At 41.2% G+C, this 21,598-nt stretch overlaps 1 protein-coding gene and 1 long non-coding RNA gene across 2 annotated transcripts; one reads left to right on the top strand and one right to left on the bottom strand.

Moving 5' to 3' along the window:
* Positions 1–6,455: 6,455 nt before the first annotated feature.
* On the bottom strand, positions 6,456–9,554 carry LOC122175283. Its single transcript, XR_006177377.1, has 4 exons — positions 9,416–9,554; positions 8,201–8,251; positions 6,838–6,934; positions 6,456–6,753 (listed from the first exon to the last, which is right to left on the bottom strand). It is a non-coding gene; the product is annotated as an uncharacterized LOC122175283 (long non-coding RNA).
* An 891-nt stretch (positions 9,555–10,445) lies between these two features.
* Positions 10,446–20,749, top strand: PLAC9 (placenta associated 9). Its single transcript, XM_042862820.1, has 4 exons — positions 10,446–10,619; positions 18,932–19,026; positions 19,316–19,436; positions 20,556–20,749. Exons 1-4 carry the CDS (start codon positions 10,502–10,504, stop codon positions 20,564–20,566), a joined length of 345 nt encoding a protein of 114 aa, XP_042718754.1. The 5' UTR covers positions 10,446–10,501; the 3' UTR covers positions 20,567–20,749.
* Positions 20,750–21,598: the final 849 nt, after the last annotated feature.

The raw sequence follows: 21,598 nt of genomic DNA, 5'->3' as shown, positions 1-21,598 counted from the left end.
ATTTATAGAGTAAGAAGTAATAAATAAACCCATACACTAACTAATCCTTGAGACCACACAAATTCATCTCCCTACCAAATGAGGCCCAGATCCGTGATTGGCATTTGCAAACCAAGCAAGAATGGTGAAGGTACTTTAAGGACAATCTGGTCAATCAATTGGGGAAACAATGCACCAAGGATTTTTCAGGATAGAAGTACATGAAGCACTGAATCAGCATCCTTCAAAAATACTACCAAACAAGCAGCTCATCAGGGGAAAAGGGTACATGGAAACTTCTGCTGTGGATTTAGGTCCACGTCAAATATCCTCTCAAAATCCTTACCTAAGCATGTGCTGGAAATGCTGACTGTGCATCGTGGTAATTGCTGTAAGTTAACTATGACCATTTTCTGAGCTGCTTATTTCCTTAATGAGAGATAAACGGTTAAATACACTATTATTAGATGCGTCGTCTTCTCATTCTTGCCTGTCAAACTTCATTGTCCTTACGAGATCCTTAAGCTTTGTCTGCCACTTTACGTACTTACCTTTATTATCTTTGTGCAGGGAGATGATGGCTGTAGATACCGGTCTCACTTTCCCTTTCTCAAACAGCTGGGTTTTGTCACCCTGAACAGCCACTGCATTCTGGGCATCTCTGTGCTTTCTCTAAGCACGATGCTTCTTTTCGTTGTTTAAAAACTTTCAATACCTCAACAGCCTTTATCTAGAAATTTAATCTGGTTTTCTTCTTTCTAATATATTTCACTAAGAAATTCCTACTGATTTCATTTGTCTTTACCAATGCAATTATTATCAGGCATTGCCATACCTACTGCTGCCTAAAACCCAGACCTCTCCAGCAGAAGGCAATACCTCTGTCAGTGACATTATTCAGAAGGAGAATTTCTCACATCACAACACCAATGGTTCAGTATGCCTTGGAATTGACACTGAAGACCTTGATTTTGCAATTTTTTTTTTCCTGTTTATTAAAAATTTAAGTTAAATTAAAATGTGAAATTTCATTCATTTATATCAAAGAAAATGTTTTTAAATTAAACTTTTCTTAGCAACAGCCAAGATCTTAAATGCTAAGATCTATAAAATGAAAAATAATCCCTGAATCTTCATAAGAAGTTTTTTTGGACTTCCTTAAAGAATCCCAGTCTTTAATCAAATGAAGTAAGAATTACCCTCAGCTGTAACACCACTACCTCCTGCATGAGGGCAATAGCACGGAGGATGGTTTCTTTCCAGTGTACCGCTGAGCACTGTGCACAACACAAGTGAAATATTTGGTTACTTCTTCGAAAATTGCTGTAGAAATATTTTTTCACGAGGCTTTTCATAAAGAGAGAGAAACATCTGTCTGTCTACATCTTAATATTCTTTGGGTCTTTTTATACAGAATTTTATCTTAACTTCTAAAGCACCGGCAAACAGCGAAAGGCAAACACTCAGTAAAGAATTGTAAGCAGAAATCAGGCAAAAGACAAACCTCAGGCGTTAATGCATTGTTGAAAAGGAGATGCCTAATTCTTGAGACTAATTTCTACTGAATTTTGAAGATTCTAGTCCATAGCTCTCTGCACCCTGAAGAGCTGAAATTTACCCTTGCATATATATAAGCAGATTCAGTATTTATTTTTTCTTTTTGTTTCTTCAACAGAATGCAGAGAATCTGTCTAATTTTATAGTAAGAGGGGAAGAAAAGTAGGTTGTCCAAGATGGAGAGTTTACTAATTTTGTGCTCCTGTATCATATATCCTATATCCTGTACAAATATAGCTGAAAGGTGATGTTTCTGCAAAGTTCACAAACACATGTCTAAAGGCATGTGTAGCAAAGGATCACCTCAAGTACAGATTTTACACTTTTTGCTTCAAAGCTTAAGAGATGTGAACAAAAGCAATCGATGGTTCAGCAACAGTTACAAAAATGATGGGCTTTTTTTATTTCATTGCCTTTTTCAGACTGCAGCTGATAACCGTGGATGCTAACAGTGAAAGTCATGGCAATAGGATGTCACACAGCCTCCTTCCCACTGCCACCAAGAGCATTCAGTCACTGGGAGAAAATTCTACCCTTTAGTGCCATGCTGATTGATACATCTACATCACAAAGCACATTGATCAATGTTTATGATGATATGGCTTTGAACTAGTTGGCCAAGAAGGCACTGTGTCTGCTTGGTGATTTCCAGGAAGGCGCTATACCCCCACAGCAATTTCCCTGATCTACTTATCTGTAAATATCTTCTTCTGAGCATCTCTGGATCAACTATCTGCATGTGGCTGTTGCCCATTGCACTTGAAACATCCAGGATGACCTTGTTTCATTTTGGTTTTGCACTTCACTGGCAGAAGTCGCCTCTGTCATATCATCTTTTAATGTCTGATCCTGCTAACCTTTGATACATAACCTTAGTCTTAGCTCAGTTTGCAAAACACAAATGCCTCTTATCTACTGGAATGAAATGGGTTACTTTCATTGTATTTGTTCATCTCTAATAGGACCAAGATGATCACTACCTGCAGACTGAAACACATGGAAAATGGGCAGATGTCTAAGGAATGGCCCAGTAACTGTTCAGGTTTAGAAGTATTGATCAGAAGGCTAACCAAAGAATTAACAAAGTATCTGCCCTAGGCAGTGACTTTTCTGCCTTTTGCATTGATGGTAGAAGATTTGACTTGAGCTACAGACTATTTGGCCACTTTGGAAATGGAAAACAGTGCCTCGTTCCCTTGAAACCAGAGAGAATTCAGTTTAGAGAGCACAAGGAGAAATAGCTATTAGCACTGTAAATAAAGACTTCATTGAATTACAGGACTCGAAAAATAGTCTTGCAGGGTTAGCCAAGCTTTTCCCCCCCACAGAAATAAAATTAGTAACATTTCCAACCTCAGTGAGTGGGACACGATAGTCTGTCCAAGGGGAGAGCTCATTGCAGAACTTGTCAGATACAGAAGGAAAAAGGGTGGAGACAGTCTACGCTCACGCCAAAAAGAAACACGAAAAAGTTGTTCAGAGTAGCAACACAAAACAGAAATGACAATTTATGATTATGCAGTGCATTGGTGCAACTGGAACATGGTGATAAACCACTGTGAATATCAGTGTGGAAATACAGGAAGTCCAGAAAAAGAATTTCCAATAGTAATAATGAAAAGGAATAGGTGACGTTTTCTTCTTCGGCGTATAATTTCACCTCCTTCTCAATTTCTGCATAAGTCAATACTAATAAACAGTCCAGATTTTCATCTTCCAGCTTTTATTTTTCAGACAGTAATTGAGCTATACTATTTTACATTACTGCTTATTATCTTCAGGCAATTTAGAAGAGACTAAGGTAGACCAAAATCAATGGAAACAGATCTAGCTTTCTCAGGGTATATTTTATAGGGGCTGAGAGAATGGACAGGTGTCAATTCAAGGAACACGTTTGTAGTGTGCGAGTCTAAAGAATAGTCCGGGTGATTATCTGGTCACATTACTGGAAGAGGCACCAGCTGAAAACACACACCGTGAGCCCTGAAGTGAGGTACCAGTTTGCCCATGCAGAGCACAGGCATGGCAAACAGTGGAACATGTTCTACCATTTCAGAGGGCAGTAAAATAGAACAGCAGCACCGTATAACTTGAAAGCTTTACTTTAGTCACTGGTTGCATGTATGGTCACAGAAATCACCAAGCATTTAAAAGACAAGTGATGTGACCTGAAACAAAGTTATTTGATTACAGAATTACTCAAACAGGTTCAAATCTACCACAGTCTATAGCTACCTGCTGTACAATGCTTTCAAAGGCTCAAAAGGCCTTTGAAGGTTTTTGGCACATTGGACACGCAACTGCAGTAAAGAACACACGCTTCTGCCAAGGCAATAAACGTTTCTCTACAGTGCTGCTCATGGATGGGCTGAACTCCTTTGCCTCCTGGTTAGCGTAAGTAATCCCAAGGTCAAGTACATAACAGCCTAGAGCCAGCTCCTTTAGCCCAGACTCTCACTGATCTAAATCCTCTTCCCTCTCCTCCCGCTGTGTCTGATTAAATCACTAAGCTCTAGGTTGCAGCTCACGCTGTGCTCAAAATCAGCTCATCCAGCCCACAACTCAGCTTCGCTGAGTGCAATTGTGGGAAGATCAAAAGAAATCAAAAGCTGAACAGAAGATGGGAGCAGAAAGACTGAGTGGAGCAGCTCCTGGAGCAGCAGAAGATAACCTGGACAGACACCTGTCAGGCAGTGGGACAAGCAGGGCTCTGCCACTGCAGGCTGCCTCACTGCCGCTGGGCAGCATGCTCAGCTCCTTCCTGCCCTCTGTCCCATCCTGGCCCAATTCTTTCCTGCTCTCAGCATAGCACCTCCTCACCCATGTGAGCAAACCACTTTCTGCTCCCTAGACCAGTGTCAGCTCTTCTCAATTCAAACCACCTGTCTTATCAGCTTCTTGTCATTTACCTCCCTGACGATCAAGTCTATAGAGAACAGATTGCTTTGGAATTTTTTATAGAGTCCTGATGACTCACATGACTCCTCTGTCCTCACTTCCGGTGCTTCTTATTCTGTAAACACATGCAACAAACCCTCCCTTCCCTTCTCATGTATTTTATCCACTAATCTGCTACTTCCTCTCTTTTCTCAGCATTAATTAGAAGAAGCTTAAAGCAGTTGCTGCTATAGATGGTGAAGAGAAATACCCAAGCAGGAAAAACCAGAAAGCACTTACATAAAAGTAAAAAATCATAGAATGTCCTGGGTTGAAAAGGGCCACAATGACCATCTGGTTCCAACCCCCTGCTATGTGCAGGGTTGCCAACCAACAGACGAGGCTGCCCAGAGCCACATCCAGCCTGGCCTTGAATGCCTCCAGGGATGGGGCATCCACAACCTCCTTGGGCAACCTGTTGCAGTGCCTCACCACCCTCTGGGTGAAAAACTTCCTCTTAAAAAGGCAGAGATGAGTATGGGAACTAAGAAATAACACTTCTGTTACTCTTCTAGTGAGTTCTGGTGGTGGGTATGAATTAAATAAGGTTGTTTAACTGGAGTAGGTTACTTAAAAGCAAAACTATACATTATATTACATCCAGACAGTGAACTGTTGCAGATATTTTAATAGATCTGCATTCAACTGATCTCTCGAAGCAAGATTGGCTGTCCCAAAATCTGGCATTAGAAGCATCATCAGTGCTATGCTTGTTTTCTGGAAGGACTGAGCTTCAGGTGTAGTTCTTGTCCTTAATTTTGTCCTTAGCACTAACCAGAATAGCCATGCAGATGCAGCAAACCAGTAACAGGTGTAACCATTATTGCCCTCCCCCAAAAACATACGGAACTGATCGCCCTTCAAGGATTTCATTAGAAAAATATTCAAAACAAAGGGTGGAAGACAGGAATCCAGAGTTCACATCTGTTTTCCACAAGCATGAGTTAATGCCCTGACTCTACAGCTTGCGGCGAACACTAATCTTGTTAATCTATTTGTCCATAGTCTCACAAGGTTTTTCATTCCCTGGATGAGCATTTAACAGAAATTGTTTTGTGGGCACCTCTCTTGCTGTTCATGATTACAAAGTTTCCCTCTGGCAACAAATTCTCTTGATAATAGCAACATTATGTAAGTATTCACATTGTCTCCTAACGATGCTTAGCAGCTGGAATTAAAGAGGCAAGATGCTGGCTCCATGCAGTAATAGCTCACTGTACAAATTCTTGCTGAACAGAATCCACCAGACAGCAAGACAGAAAAAAAATCATACCATTTTCTTACTCATTCTCTGCCTTGGAGAAAGTGTCGGAAGCATGCCTGAAGAAAAATCACAATTAAAGATGGGACAAGGTCTACTAGCATCCTGCTACAGTATCCTATTTCCTAACCCACATTCAGTTCAAAAGGACCCTTAACTTGGGATTTTTACTACATCAGCAGCAAAGTAATACACGTACTATAAATCTCCAGGGGAGTGACAGTAAAGAGATTAGCTTGACCTCTCTCTGGCAAATCATACTTTCTTTAGAATCTATCCATGATCTTCCAGTAATTAAGGCAGAAACGAGAACAGGCTGACTGTTGATCTGAAACGGATTTATTCCCAGCTGTTTCTGTTTCATTAAACATCTGTACCTCACAGCTAGCTCATATGGTAAATACTGCCTGTATTCAAGGGCTTCACATGTACGGCTGATGAGCTCTCTAATGGAGAAAGGTACGCAGACATTAAGTAACGCAGACTTCTGTTTCACTGCTGTTTCTCATGACCTGTGCTCAGCAAGGTGCTAGTCAACAGATGAATAGCTTCTAAGATATTAATTGCTCCTTCACAGAGTGAAAATGTTGGTTCAGTTTCAAGCCATTATTTCCTTTAATTAGTGTGGTGTGCAACACTGGCCTGCTAAAGTCACTAGCTGAGTCATTCCAATTTGAGAACAATCAAGTACTTCCCCCATCAGTGTTATTTTCTAGAGTGTTATTTGCTGTGGACTCAGGGAGTTATTTCACATTTTTTTAATGTGACTCAAATGGGTGGATGCAAGCAAAAGGATGCAGTTTTCTACAATTAAAAAAAAAGCAGTGTGCATTACCATATGTGCGACATAAAGTTAGGAGTCAAGGGTCCATTTCAGATTCACTAATTTAGCTGAGTATACAGCTAAATCAGCTTGGTCAGGATGAAGTTGTATTTTCTCTAGAAAGAGCAGGCATGTTACATAGCTTGTTCCATAGGTGCTCCTGCAGCACAGTTGGGCTTATTAACATCTGTGAGATCTGTGAAATGAAAGGATCAAACAGCTGGTTAAAAACACAAAACTAACAGTAAGACACCACTCACCAACACCCCATGCAACCCACCTCCAGTCTTGTGATTCAAATTTCTCGTGGATGATTGTTCAGGAAGCTGAAGTCACAGATGCATGACAGCCTAAACCCATCAGCTGCTTACCTAATGCTGGCAAAGAGAACCCAGCTTAGCATGCTGGCAACAAGATGACACAAGGGAACTGCCTCAAGAGAGAAGCTGACTCACTGCTGGCCTTAGGCACAGTACAAAATGTATTGTTTTGGAGAAGGCTGGACCAGAGTGCTCTATTCCATGACACACGTTTGTTAACCTTCTCCAAGGGTACAACTGGAGCTGATCTCATCAGCACCTCGTATACTGCACGTTTTTGGTTTTTTTTTTTTTTTTTTTAATGGAACCAAAGTCTGTGCCTTTATGACAATGACAAGAGAACATTGCACTCTTTGATGTTCCTTGAAGGTAGTAACCACTAATTCAAGTTGTTATCTAACAGATTGAAGAGAGACTGCGCTGGGAGAGAAGGCAGCAGCCCACAAGACCTGCAGCACCAACAGAGGCTGCTCCCATGAGCAACAGAGATGAGGAGGCTCAGGGCATTCTACCGGGGATGTGGTGCTGAGTTACCACAATTGAAAGCTGTAAGCAGCCATGTCTGTTTCATTCTGGTGATATCACCATGCCAAGATACCTTCCATTTGCTCATCAAGTGATACACTCATTCCAAAGCTAATGCCTGCTTCCGCTGGAAGCAGCTGACAACTGCATACCTCTTCTTTGGAAATCAGTCTCTCCAGGCAATAAGCTCTGCTTCCACACACATTCAATTATTGCTTTAACTCAGCAGTCAAGAACTGAGTTAATTAAGAGGGTGAAAATAATTCACCTTCTCTAGAAGAATCATGAGCCAAGCCTCATTTTACATAAAGGATTCAGCAGCCTCCAGGTGCGGCCTGAAAACTTCAGGTCACAAGCAGCTGGCAGCTAATAGATAAACACATGGGGAATCTCCAGACTCTGGTGGGTAAACGCCTTTTCCCAAGGGAACATCCACAGTATTTCATTGTCCCTCTGTGCTAAATCCAGGATAGAGATCATTCTCTTCCATTTTCTTCTCTGCATGTAAGGCTCTTTCCTTTCCCTACACAAATGGGTCTTTGACTGTATTTTTGTTCCTAGAAATAATCTCCTAGAAATAATTTTCTCTCTGTTTCATTTACAGTCATGAGGGACTGCAATTCAACCTTTGCCAAGTTTATGCTCAGCCATACTCCTCCACCAGTCCATGCTGCAGGATTTCATGCCCAAGAATGATATTATCTTCCTTCTCATGGCACACACATCCTCTGCTGACACATGGCCTTTGTTTATTCTGTTCCTCCTCTCTATGCACTCAGTTGTATCTCTATGACCTACTCTCTTGCTTTGCCAAGCCTTTGGTTCATCCAAGAAAGCGATACAGAAAGGCTGTAAGAAAACAAAAAAAGCAAAATAACACAAAAAACCCCAACACTCCCAAAATAGACTCAAACCTTGTGTTTGCTCTCCCTTTTGCCAGATTGCCTGCTGGCAGAAATTCCCATCCCTGTTCACTGGTATGCTTTCTTTGGCTGCTGGTGTCTTGGGAACATCTCAACAGCTGGATTTTGTGCAAACCTATATTCATATGATCTCATTATATTCTCATATATGGACATTTCCAAGATGAATGTGCTGGAGAATGCTTTCTCTGATGGTAATCAGTGACTGAATAACTTTCCAGAAGACAAATAGGTTTATACATATCACATACTCTCCACTACACCCAGATCTTCTGCCTTGCACTGAACAATCTACTTTGCAGTTTAATGATTTCTGACATGCATCTCAAATATGTCATAATTTACAATGCTGATAAAGACTTGTTCATTTCCAACTTCATTCTGAGCGCTTACCAGCAACAGTAAGCAACTTAGGTAGTCATCCAAGATCACCAAAATGCTTTAGACAAGTAGCCCTACTGAAAACCAAAATCTTACTTGGCCTAGGTGATTTTTTTTGGCTGTATTTCCCTCGTGAAGAATGAGCTTCTCTCCCTATAGAAACAACCTCCGGAGTACCAAACTAGAGAAAAACCTCACTGTTTTGTTTACTTCTCTGTGGGTATCAGATCTCACTATAGTCAAACATAACACTGTTCAACAAGTAAGAAGGAACTGCCTTGAGAGAATGTAGCAGTTTCATGAATCTGAGATGAAGTCATTCAGAATCTCCAGGAAACATGCAGTAAGGGGCTGAGTGACCTCCCCAGTGGTGGTCCACAGCAGCAGTTTTAATATATTTTTACAGCTTTTCTGATGTAGAGGAAAAAAGCAATGCAATGAATGTTCATTGCTTTTTAATAATATATTGTAGAGTACAGCAGAAAACATGCAAAAAAGCATCCACCAACTGGCTCCCTTAGAAAGAGAACACGAGGGAGATTCTGCTTGAGAAAGGCACTTAGTGTAAGGACAAAGGTCCAGGACAAGCACACTCAGGAAAAAGAAACCAACTATTCTCAAGTCTTATCCTGCTCCTGAGACTTCGCTCTCCTAAGCAGTACAGGGCTCTCACTCCTGCAGGTCAACATCTTGGTTGTAAAGAACTCACCGGCACAGCACTCGCATGTCCTCAGTCTGTTGGCTTTGCTTCCACTTCCCCCGTAGCCTCAGCACAGACAACCTCTCATTTCAGCAGTCATAGCCTTCATACAGCATGTACAGCCTTAGTTGTACAAGAGCTTTGCAGTGCATTCCTAACTCGCTCTGTAATAACTACTCCTTGATAAAAACACAAGAGTTTGTATGAATTTTTTTTTTTTTTTTTTTTAAACTCAGGCAACACAAAATGCTTAGCAAACATTTTTTTATTGTTATTTCTTGAGCTGGGTAAAAGGATTATTAATTTTCCTTCAAAGGTAGGAAACGAAAGACCTGCAAGCTGGAAGGAACGTGACAAAGGTTGTGCCAGGAACCTGCAGCAGGCTCAGGGCTGGAGGCCTACCTCCTCATGTTCTACATGGACACGTACCCAATTGACACCCATCAGCTCTCAAGATAAGTATTTAACTCAAGCACGCAGTCAGAATGCCATTAGCAGAGCTATTTTTACGCATGGTGTTATCACATCTAACTTATTTCTAACACCTTTCGAACTAGGAAGAGCTCAGAGGAGCCTTTGTTGCTTTCCAAAGGCAAGGCACCACCGACACAAGGCTGCTGCACTCAGTCCAGCAGAATTTCTGCCCTCCCAGAAGACATTTTTCTGCAGTCTTAAAAACAAATAACATGAGAACCCTGTTTTTGCACAACTCTAATGATACCGTGTTTTCCACTGTTCCTGCTTTCCACACCCTAGACATAATCCTACAGGGAAAGAAACATCCCGCACCCCTCTCCTCTCTCCTCCTTTTCTTGCCCCCCTTGCTGTACTCACAGCATTCGGAGTTTTCCAGCACATTCCAGTTGTAGGCTGCATAAATAAATACAGGGTAAAAACTTTGGGGAGCTTGGAGCTCTGCCAGCCTGCCTGGATAACTGGACTTTTTGTGGAGCTGGAAGGGTGTTTTTTAAAGGGAGGAAAGAGGAAAGAAAAAAAAAAAAAAGCACAGCTCCAGAATCTTGGCTCAGCCTGGGCATATTTCCTCCTAGCTCTGGCTAAACCTCAGCACTGCTGGACAGACAGACAGAGCAGTCTATGCACAGCCTGGGAGGGAGCCTGCCGTGCACTGCACAGGACTACAGGGAGCGTGGGACCATGCTGTTCATTTGGGTGCTAGTGTTTGCTGGAGTCCTGCAGGAACACGAGCTCTTTGGTGAGTGACTCCAAGCATGAAAAGCAGAAACTACAGCATGGTCTACAACTTTGCATGGGGGCAGGCGGGGGAGATAAAGAATTGCTTCTTTATGGGCTTTATATGAAGGCGTCACAGGTTTGTGTCTGCTTCAGAGGAGAATCTCTAGTTCTGTGCTACTGAATCTGTCCTAGAGGCACACTGCTTTCTTAGAGATCTTACTGTACTCATGGGAGCAAGGAAATACATGATCAGTGTATTTCCAGAAGCTGACATGTGCTGCAGCCAGCTCCCTGCAACTCCATCATTACTGCACTGGAGCAGTAACAACACATACACGAATCCTCCTAGTTCAAGGTGAATGCAGACAGATTCTCTTTACTCAAAACCTCCTTTTTAGATATGCTGTTAACAGTACTGCATTTTTGTCTCTTCTGCTTTGGATTACTTTTTGAAATTCCTGAGGCTCGCAATTCCTTCTTCAAATACTTTGGGAGGAAGAAGCAGAAACACACAACAGCTGATAGACTGGCATCTAAGTTCTACTTTAATTAAGAGCAGAGCTGGCACTAACCTAACCTGTAGTAGCAGTTCAGCTGATGGTATGATTGAGAGCTATTCTGTTCAGCTAGTCTCAGGATTTATAGTCCCCATGCTACCACAAACCTGGCTCCACAGCCTGTTTGTATTATGTTTTGTTTCTGCTAGCTGAGGCCCAGCATCATTCTCCCTCTGCTCCGGCTGCTTGACAACACACAGTGTTTGTATTTCGTGGCAGGGCAGTGAGTTTCCATTATATTCAAAGCATTTTCCAAAAAACTGTTTTGTCCCCTTTGCCCCTAAATCCCACACGCTCTTTCTTGCCATCTCCCTCCCACACAACTGACTTTACAACGTTTATCTGTGACAAATTATCAGTTCAAGCAAGGGCACTCTGACTAGTTTTCTCCCCATTAGTACTGTAGGAAAACTTTTTGTTTATTTGCTCCCTATGTATATTATCTGTAAGGAAAAAGGAAACGAAGAACCTCAATCTCAGAACAGCTCTTGCCACAGGGAGGCAGCAAGAAATAATTTTTTGTAAGGAGAGAATTCCTGGTCCATACTGGCTGGTTTCTTCAAGTCAAGCTGAGGGAGGGCTTGAGTTTGTGCCTGTCACAGCCAGGTGCACATCTTGGCTGACTGAAAGACTGTAGAAAAGTCATTCCTACTCTCCCTTTTCTACCTTTGAGATGAGGAACACAACTCCTAATTTTCTTACAGATCCTTCCCCTGACCACTCCACCCTCATGATTCATCTATTGGTTATCCCTGTTTTGTTTGACAACAGTTCCTCTTAAAAATGGTTTGGGGTTGGACAAGTAGAGCGTATGTTTTTATTCAGCCATTAACAGGAACAGTTTCATGTTCACAGGGTCAGCTTTCAAGCAGCTCAAAGTGAGAGGTTAGTGTGGGTGCCCAGTTGGATTCATTATAAGCTCCCACCTGATGTCTGCAGCTTTTCATTCCTTGCTGCTACTGCTGCGTTAGTTTGCGAGATGGTGCTGCTGCTAGAGTAGCATTCAATATAGCCACGTGCACTGGGCCATTCAATACCTGCCCCATTTAAACATATTGACATTCCCACAAAAAGCTCTGGGCAAATTGTTCTGAGGGTGCAACATCCCAGCAGCACAGTTTCTCCTATGCGTTTATGCATGGCAGAGAGGTGACCTGGAATACGCAGGTAAACAATTATCAGGGAATTGGGTAAGCAGGCTGGGCCCATGACACGCTCCAGTTAGATGAGCATATCCAAATACTGAGCTACTGAGGAGAGAGCAACAAGGGAGCCTAAGTGGAACTACTGCTGCTCAGTACAGCACTTTGTGGTTCAGCTGCTTTTAACTGCAAGAAAAAGCAAATCATGTTTAAGGGAATGCTTTTACCCCTCATTCACCTAACACAGAATGACTTCTCAGAATTCTTAGGATCTTCTGATACACACATGCTATACCTAAGGCAGGGTAGACTCACGAGCTCTTGGTGTGAATGGGAATAAAGGTGATATTTAGCAATCAGAGGCAGGGTACTGTTTAGAAACTGAAGGGGGAAAAATAGAACAACCAAACTTTCAAAACTGCTTATTTTTGCATGAAATCAACTACTTGCATTCTCATAAAGCAGTATTTTGCTCCCGGAAGACTGAACTCCAAACAGGTGTAATTAAATCCACAGTAAAACTCATAAGAGGTACCATCTGAAACCAGCCTGAGTCATAATTTTCTACTAATAAGCCAACAGTAGTTTCAACTACACCCCACATAATAGGTATTTCCTTCTCTTATAGAAGCCTACAGCCTGTCCCAGTTCAAGGGAGGTCTTTGCAAACACTCATCTCTGAACTCCAACAAGGATGAATGAAAGTTTGTACCCAGATGTAGGGGTGCTTCTTAAGAACGAGACACCTGAAATAGGGATTTTTCATAGGAGCGAGCACATTTAACCCATTTGTAAAACCTCTATGTTATTGAGTTACCTGGAGTTGTAACCTCTGTGGGTAAAGCAAATGCCATTCTCAAACTGCTGGAAAGTCAGGGGTCTGGAAATACAGGACTCTGCTGTTCTCCTGCATCAGCTGTACTTATAAATTCATCTGATCTGTCCTGAGTGAGGCAGTTGTGGGTCACTCCATGAATACATGGGATGTAGTGTGCGTGTATTTATCATAAGTCATTTCCTGAGTGGTTACAGTACACACAAATTGTCTGCCAGAGGAAAGCACATCTTCAGTCAAGTTCCTACAATTTTTTCACTATTAGGAAAAAACTGTAAAGATTGTCTTTCCTGTACTACTGTATTTCTTTCTACAGGCAGAACTTACTCACATGCAAGCTACACAGAGTTGACTCGTAAGTCACAGACTCACCTCACACCCTGCTCCCCGTGATTGTAGCTCCTGTTACCAAACACAGCCCAAAAGCCACATCCTCACAACTCCTTATCCCCAGATACCAGTGGTCATCTCCAAATTCATGAGCGACATCAAATACTCACCTCTCTGACCTCCTCCATTCTCAAAACCAGATTAAGCTCACTCATTCTACATAACTTACATACTTTAGATATGCCATTACATACTTCCTCCCCTTTCTGAAACGGCTCATTCTCTTCTGCATACACAAGTATCTCTTTTATAGCTACTAGCTATAATTATCCTCACTCCTCACTTTAGTTTCAAAACCAAATACATACACATACAGAAATAAATATATCACAAAGGGAAACATGAGTTTGGAGCCCAAAACATTAGAATATCCTCTTCTAATTTGCAGAGTGAATAAGATCTACTTACCTGCAAGCTACATAGCCCATACTTCTCTTCCCTCTGATTTCTCGTAGCCATTTTCCATTGCAAAAGCAAGCATGAGACAAAGTTCCTTGGCTGCTTGCTCAATAAGATCAGCACGTTGGAAATATATTTCAAAACAAGAGAGGAACATCTTTTTCTTATCTTCCTTCCTTTATATAAACATATACAAAACTCAGGTGGGTGTAAATCCAAAGGAGATTGGAGGGTTGACATAACTGGCAACTAAGGTTGTTTTCAACAACAGCCTCACCAAACTAAACATGACCAGCAATCTTGGCTTAAGATGGACCTAGGTCTGAAAGCATTAATATGAGTATTACTGATAATACTGATAGACTTTTCTGTTCTCACTTGCAAAAGCAGTTGAATTTAACTTGCAAACTGCGATTTCTTGAGCTAACACTTTGAAGTCACCTTACGTGCTTTAACATTGAGTCCAACAGTATATTTAGATAATAAACAATTTAAGCAATGATTGGCAAATGCCTTTGGACATCCATCATGCTCGTCTCAAATGAGCTGTGAAGGGGTCACCAAATGGACTCAAATCATAATTTTTTTTTTTCTGTTGCAGCACAAACCCATCACTGTAAGTTTTGTTTTCTCAGTAGGAGCTATCACATCACTTCTTGCTATATACTACAAGAATAAAACGGTACTGATAAACCTAAGGTAATACAAACAGAAGCATATCTCCTTCAAAAGCTATAAATGTTCCCTTTTATCATCTGTCACATGATTTCAGGCTTTATGAGCCATCTGGTTGCTTTTTCAGTCTCAATTGTCTTTCATTTGGCCTGTGGTCTGCTTTGCTTTACCTCATGATCCCTGCTGAGCACAACATGAACTCTCAGTCAATTCTCACAACCACAATGGTTACAGAACGATGCAAAAAAAAGTCTTTTTAATCAACTTTAAAACCAATGTTTTAAACATTATGGTCACTTAGCTCAACCTTCTTTGTAACACAGCCCAAAGAACCCAACCCAGTATTTTCTACAGCTTGACTCGTGATGTATCCTTGTGAATTACCCTTATAAAGAATACAAGCAATGCAGATGGTACTTTCAGTTACTGATTTGATTCATTGACTTTAAAAAAATGTGTGTTTTAACCTGAATTATTGTGTTCCAGCTTGCAATTCTGTGATGCTTTAATTTAAAACAATTTTTCTCCTATCAGATGCCTTTGTGACACAGGTATGTGGACAACAGTTTGCTTATATGTGCAACTAATGGGACCAGACTGAAGGGACCAGAAATGCTATGTTGTGAACTTTTATTGGTAAAGTGTAAGTTAACATTACTCTCTGACTTCTGACACCAACTTCACTACGAGGTGCACATTTACTTATGTCTACGTATTATATGTGCACACACTAGGTATATATCTATATAGATTAATATACTTTTTAAAAGCTGTTGAGCAATTATATACTCACTTTTATACTTAGTGTGAGAGCAGATGTATGTATATACATATAGAATTCAGATACTGACACGTCAAGATCATGTGAACAAGTTCACATATAGAAGAGGTAATGACACAACCACTGTACTTCCTTAAACCCAACAGCAAGCTTCTCATTTATGAGAGGGTCCTGCTTAAACTTCTCACACAGAAGCACTTCTTGTGTCTGCTGGCATCCTTAAATCTCAAATTTTGTTTCTCTGCTCCTTCTGCTGGTTTCTAACGGTACCACAGCACAGGGCAGTAGATCCACACTGCTTTTATGGTACTATCAACCTGACATGGAAGACAAAAATGTACAAGACAAGTCAGAATTTCTAGATGATAGGCAAAGTAAAGAAATTAGGAGTTTAACCCTTGCCCTTATAAAAGTATGGTCAGCCTAGTGACTCAGATATCTATCATATTTATGCACAGGGAACTGGACGTGTTCTGTGAACAGCCCATCCCAGAGATGAAGGCTGTGGGCTAACAAAATAACCAGGTGTCCAGCAGCCAAAGCCTCAAGCCCAAGCTCTGCTAATTGCAGAATGCAAGCAATTACAGTGACCAAAGCACTGTCTGCCTGATCCATTGTCCTTTCCCACTAGTGTCCCATTCTAGTGTGGTGGTGAAGGGCACCACAAGCATGAGAGCATCTCTGCTGTAGTGAGAAAGCTGCTAACCAGGCACAGAGACACAGGCCCTGCCTGACAGCATTTCTTCTGGGTCACAGAATCCAGGCTGTGAAACCTGGGAACTAAAACCATTTTGCTTTTTAAAACAGACTCTCTCCTAACTCTTGTCACTTACTAACAAGAGTTATCAGATGTTTTATGAGACACTTAAGTGGTTCTAGGTCTATAAAGCTGGGTGAGACAGTTCCTCCCCCTCCAACAAGCCCACTGCAGTCTATAAATTAACAATGCATCTGCACTGCAAGAAAGCTGTCTGATTCTGCATCAAAGAAAGCACCAACCACCCCAAAGAACAGAATGCTACTGAGACCTGCAATTCACAATAGCTTCTACCTTTAGCTGTGCACACCTATGCAAGGCAGTATTAAGACAGTCATTCTTATACCTCCCCTACCTATCTGTGTACTCCCACTTACAGTGGCAGTCAGCTCAGGCAAAAATAATGTGGCTTGTGCAGAGAAGAAACATATTTAACACAAAAGAGATAAGTAATGACTGAAGTGGCATTTGGAGCAGGACCTCATCACATCACGTTTGTTTGAAGGGTTCCTTAGAGGATTTAAGCTCCTGCATCAGGAAAAAATTGAGAGGAGCCTCTGCAGAGCACCAGCAGCTATGTTCACTGTGGCATTACACAGGTTGGGAAGGTACAGTCTCTAGATTGGTTACTTCTGCTACTCCAAAGGCAGAACTCAGTCTTCTATGGACCAGCGCGATACAAGATGCACAATCAGAGGAAGAGAAGTGGCCAATACTGACTTGAACTAGCATTAGCTCTCCTGCATTTCCCATTTCTAGGAAATGCACAAAACTAAACAGGCCTGGCACGTAGCCTATGGCTGGCCAAAACTCCACCAACAAACACTTACGACAGGTGCTGGCTCTCACCCAAGGGAGGCCCACAGCCTTCCAACTCCACCTCGTGACTCAAGGTTGTCCCTGTGACACGATTGGGCAGCAGTTCAGCATTCTGCTGAATCACGCGTGACGCAGAGAGCTGGTAACACTGGAAAGGTGGAAATTCTATTAATATATGACAGTTACTACCCTATTGTTGGAGCAGAAAAGGTTCGTAGAGAAAGACTGGCCATTGCTTTGTAGCCTCCATTTCTGATACAAAAATTCAGCATTTCCACATTGCTCTAGCTGTGATAGAAAAAAAAAACAACAACATGTAAATAAGCCGAATTTTTGGGAGCATGGTTCAACCTGACTACTAAATTAGAGAGTAATAACATTCCCAAAATACCAACAACGAATTAACAACGACCGTGAAGCAGCTGTCTTCTACATAGCTGCCATATTTCCAGTCTTGCTAAGTACCAAACGGGCAGAATAAATCTTTAGGATCCTGTCCTCACAGCACCACCTCGTGGTGAACGTACAAGAACCCAAGCCCCAGCAAAGCCTACAACTCAAACGCATTCAAACATACTGTCTAAAACTGTGATAAAGCAATTTTTAAATAATACCACATCTAGTACATGAGGTCACGTTTTATTCCTCTCCACCTTCCTGCCTCAAGGATTCCATTCCAGCTCACACCACATTTCTGATACTATTGAACTGCTACAATCCTAACAAGTTTATACCACGTAACACCAAAATTCATGGCACAGACTTGACACGAAGCACTGCACCAGGTTCAAATCACTGCTCTCACACAACTCTATTGGAAACAGCCATGGTTGCTCCTCCTATGCCTTCAAGCACACATTATAACACAAGCTCACATCATGCTCTGGTTTTCTCCATCACAACCAAACAGTAACACAACAAATTAGTGCTGCTTTCTCATTATTACAGCCTCTGAAGGTCTTAAATATATCAGATATGCTTATTCTTATTTGAAGTTAAGTCTATCAATTTAGCAGTTTTTAAGTACTGTTACTGCTCTACATACACACATTAAAACCCAAAAGTTACTGTGCAAAAGTCATGGAAAATTAATTGGCTCCACTCAAGCACCAGATAACAGCAGACACTGCTCTTACACGGGGTACAGCCAGAAGAATGAGATGGCCAGAAAGCTCATGTGTACTGAGAGGTAACTGTAGGTAACTGACAGAGATGAGTGATTTTGTATATAATACTATCATGAGTAACTTGGCCAACAAAGGCACTGGCTGTGCACATTTTCCCCATTTCTCTTCCCATTGCAAAATTAGATGTTTATGCACAAGTTAGTGGCACAATGGAATTACCAGCTTGCATCCATTCAGGGTTTAAGGAGACAAACTCAGCTGCTCTTCAAAGCTTTACCACGCTAGTTGCTTCTGATGAGAGTCCAAGATGAACTGATAAAGGTTGCCCAAGGAGGTTGTGGATGCCCCATCCTTGGAGGCATTCAAGGCCAGGCTGGATGTGGCTCTGGGCAGCCTGGTCTGCTGGTTGGTGACCCTGCACATAGCAGGGGATTGGAACCAGATGGTCGTTGTTGTCTTTTTCAACCCAGGCCATACTACGATAAGATTCTATTAAGGCAGATCTTTCCAACGCTTAGGTTTTATACTTGTAGAGACAGATGTGAGCTGAAGTATACAATAACGTTGCCCTACATAGAAAAAACAGGCTTCGTGAAATAAACACAAATAAATAGCCAATCAGAAAAAAACAGCTTGTTCCAAACAACTTGGACAATCTGTACGCTGCCAGAAAACATTCACAACAGTTGGGTATATCTGTATTTAACTGAGTTATTTCCACCTAGGACAAGATATGCTCTGTTTAATAAAGAACACTCTTGAGCACGCCAAATACAATTCCAGAAGTCAGAAAGGTAAATGTTATTACCAGAAAGCTCCTGCTAATTTAACTGTGGCTGCTTTTTCCAGCTGCTGCAGATCCTACCAGTCTGTTACCTGGAAGTTTGGGAAGCTGGTGCCACGAACATGATACAATGCATGAACGCTTAGACATTATTGAAGAGGTAAGAGCTGCAGCACTGGTTCCAGGAATACACTAAACCTCTTGGCTAAAGAAAATGCTGTAATATAAATGCTGTATTTTAAGTCTTGCCAAACACAATTCTAATACTTGTGCCACTAGAGGCCAGTATAACTGTAAAAACACATTAAATTGCAATGAACAACAAAATCAGCTGTTAGTAGCATGGGACAGCAAGACACCTCTTGAACTAAGACATCTGGTACACAATTCCTTCCATTTGACTCCGACTGCCCCCCTCTACATTTGTTATCCTTTTTTTCCTCCATTAGAAGGTAATAAAAACTGTGGAGCATCTAGAATCAGAAGTCAAATCACTCCTCAGTATCATCAGTGAGACAACATCAGACCTCCCCATTGCCGCAGGAACCCCACTGATAGACATTTTTGATGGTAAGTATCTAGTGGGATATAAGCTAAGCCAACATGAATGTTGCATGTGCTATTCCAAATGCCATCCTCTTTCCACATTAGATGAGAAATAACTCATTCACTCAATTCAATTGACTCAATTCACTCAATTCAGTGCAGTGAAGGCTTCAGTTCAAACACAGGGTTCAGTTTTGGACAGTGCCACAACCAGCACTAAAGAGAGGGGAACAAAGTTAAGTGAACAAACCAGGCATGGAGCTAGATATAGGAGATACAAAGAAAGGCTGATCAACTGGGGATATTAACATAGTCCAATTGAGTTTGAAATGGCCCATCTGAGTAAGGCTGCTGCAAAGTCAAAAGCTCCACTTCCTCACCACTGCAAAAGTGGATAAAACAAGAACTAATGCAGCAAAACAGACTCAAGTAAAAGACAATACATAACTTAGTTCCAAGAACAATGAACCTCTGCAATGATATGTCTGTAGCTTCCCCAGCAATGAAATGCTAGAGAGCACTCTGTTCTCTTGAGTCTCTGCCTATCAGTAGTTCATTTAAAAGAGACACTGCTGGTAGAGAGTATACCTCTTGTAGAAAGCCATGAGCAACACCCAGCCACTGTTATGGAGTCAGTTTTGTCATTTTTTGTTACTGCTGTATGTACATATACTCACATACTGTAGTGCACTTCAGTGATATGATGTGAGCTGAAAGTAGACAGCAGTACAACGTATGTTTTAGTTCTTCTTGCAGTTAGCTGTACAGAATCAGTCACCATAACTGCTCGAGAAACTAACATTTAAATCGATGTCCACAACTCTGTAAGGGGCAGTTAACAGGTGTTAATTAACCTACATCCCTGCAATGATCATTTAAGAAAGTATCCCAGTGAAGAGTTACAGTAAATTGAAAATGGAAATCCCAAGTTAACCACTGTCTATTTGCAACACAACTACAGTAAGTACTGCTCAAATTTCAAGAATTGCAGAGCTCTAGCACCTTCCTTCTGTGCTTTGATGAATCAAATAGAGAATTCTCCTCTTTGTGAAGTAAGTTATCAAGTTTTAAATCATGCTTATCCAGAAAAATTGATCCTGACCTCATAACCAAGAATAATTACATCACATCTTCTTTATACAGATGCCAGCTGAGCACAGCGGAGACTGAAGACAGCTGAATGTAACAGGACGGCTGTTATGAACAGTTGCAAATTTGTTCATTTAAAAAGCTCCCTGGTGTTTCCAGAACTTGAGCAGAGATCTACACTCCTGAAAGTACTTCTCATTTTGTGTTCTTTTGCTTTTCAATAAAAAGTTATTGGCTTTTAGATATCATTTCAGAGGTCTGTATTTTACATCTTTCAGTGGCCATACTTAATCAAAAGTGCTTTTCAAGTACAGCATTCTCAGTAAGAAAATAAGATCAGACAGGGTGCTGGACCAACGACAGCTAAGAAACCTCTCATAATTCAAAAAGACCTTCCTTCCCTGGCAATGAACTTAGTCCTTGCTATGAGTGCAAATTGTGGAAGACACTTTCAGCTGCAATTTCCTCTTGAGATAATTAGATTGTCTGACAAAAACAGATGTATGACGTGGTCTAGCTTTGGTCACATTGCTGTCACTGACTGAAGTAAGAATCCTTGTTCCATATCCATGTCAAAACTTGTAGATAGGTTGCACGGCCTGCTAGATTTTTCCACTAGGTTTACACTCTTCAGCCTGCCTGGCTGTGATGACAACACAACTTGAAGCTAATTCCAAAAATCTATCTTCTGATTTCGTGGAGGAGGAAAGAGAAATACCTTTAAGACAAGAGCATCATTAAAACATGCAAAGGAATACAGATGGGGAAACTGTAAGGTTTCAAAAAGAAAAAGCATATACTTTAAAAGAAGATAAATGTTTTAAGTCCCTATCTATTTACCTGTTTATCCCACATAAGCATTTTTCCCCACTAATTAATGATACTGTTCCATTTTTTCCAAATCTGATAATGGTTTTAAACTTACATTCAAAACATCTGAGTTCCTCTATGACAAACACAGAGCAACACAACTTCTAGGTAAAAAAGACCTACCTGGCCTTTACAGAAAGGTGTGTGTGCAGCAAACAGAGAAATGTGCACATTCTTGATTAATAAGCAATCCTTTTTAATTGACCTATCTCTATGCTTCTTCAACT

This window comes from Lagopus leucura, unplaced genomic scaffold (assembly GCF_019238085.1).
Source record: "Lagopus leucura isolate 7727_CA_CO unplaced genomic scaffold, USGS_WTPT01 Super-Scaffold_739, whole genome shotgun sequence".
In the NCBI taxonomy this organism is placed as follows: Eukaryota; Metazoa; Chordata; class Aves; order Galliformes; family Phasianidae; genus Lagopus; species Lagopus leucura.
Note: the sequence above shows the minus strand (reverse complement) of the source record. Positions and strands in the feature narration are given on the sequence as shown.

Bases quoted from the DNA above. Each gene is read 5' to 3' on its own strand.
- PLAC9 (XM_042862820.1), top strand. From the start codon at position 10,502: ATGCACAGCCTGGGAGGGAGCCTGCCGTGCACTGCACAGGACTACAGG. The intron at 10,620-18,931 runs GTGAGTGACTCC...TGCTTTTTCCAG, and splicing joins GCAGGAACACGAGCTCTTTG to CTGCTGCAGATCCTACCAGT. The intron at 19,027-19,315 runs GTAAGAGCTGCA...TTCCTCCATTAG, and splicing joins GCTTAGACATTATTGAAGAG to AAGGTAATAAAAACTGTGGA.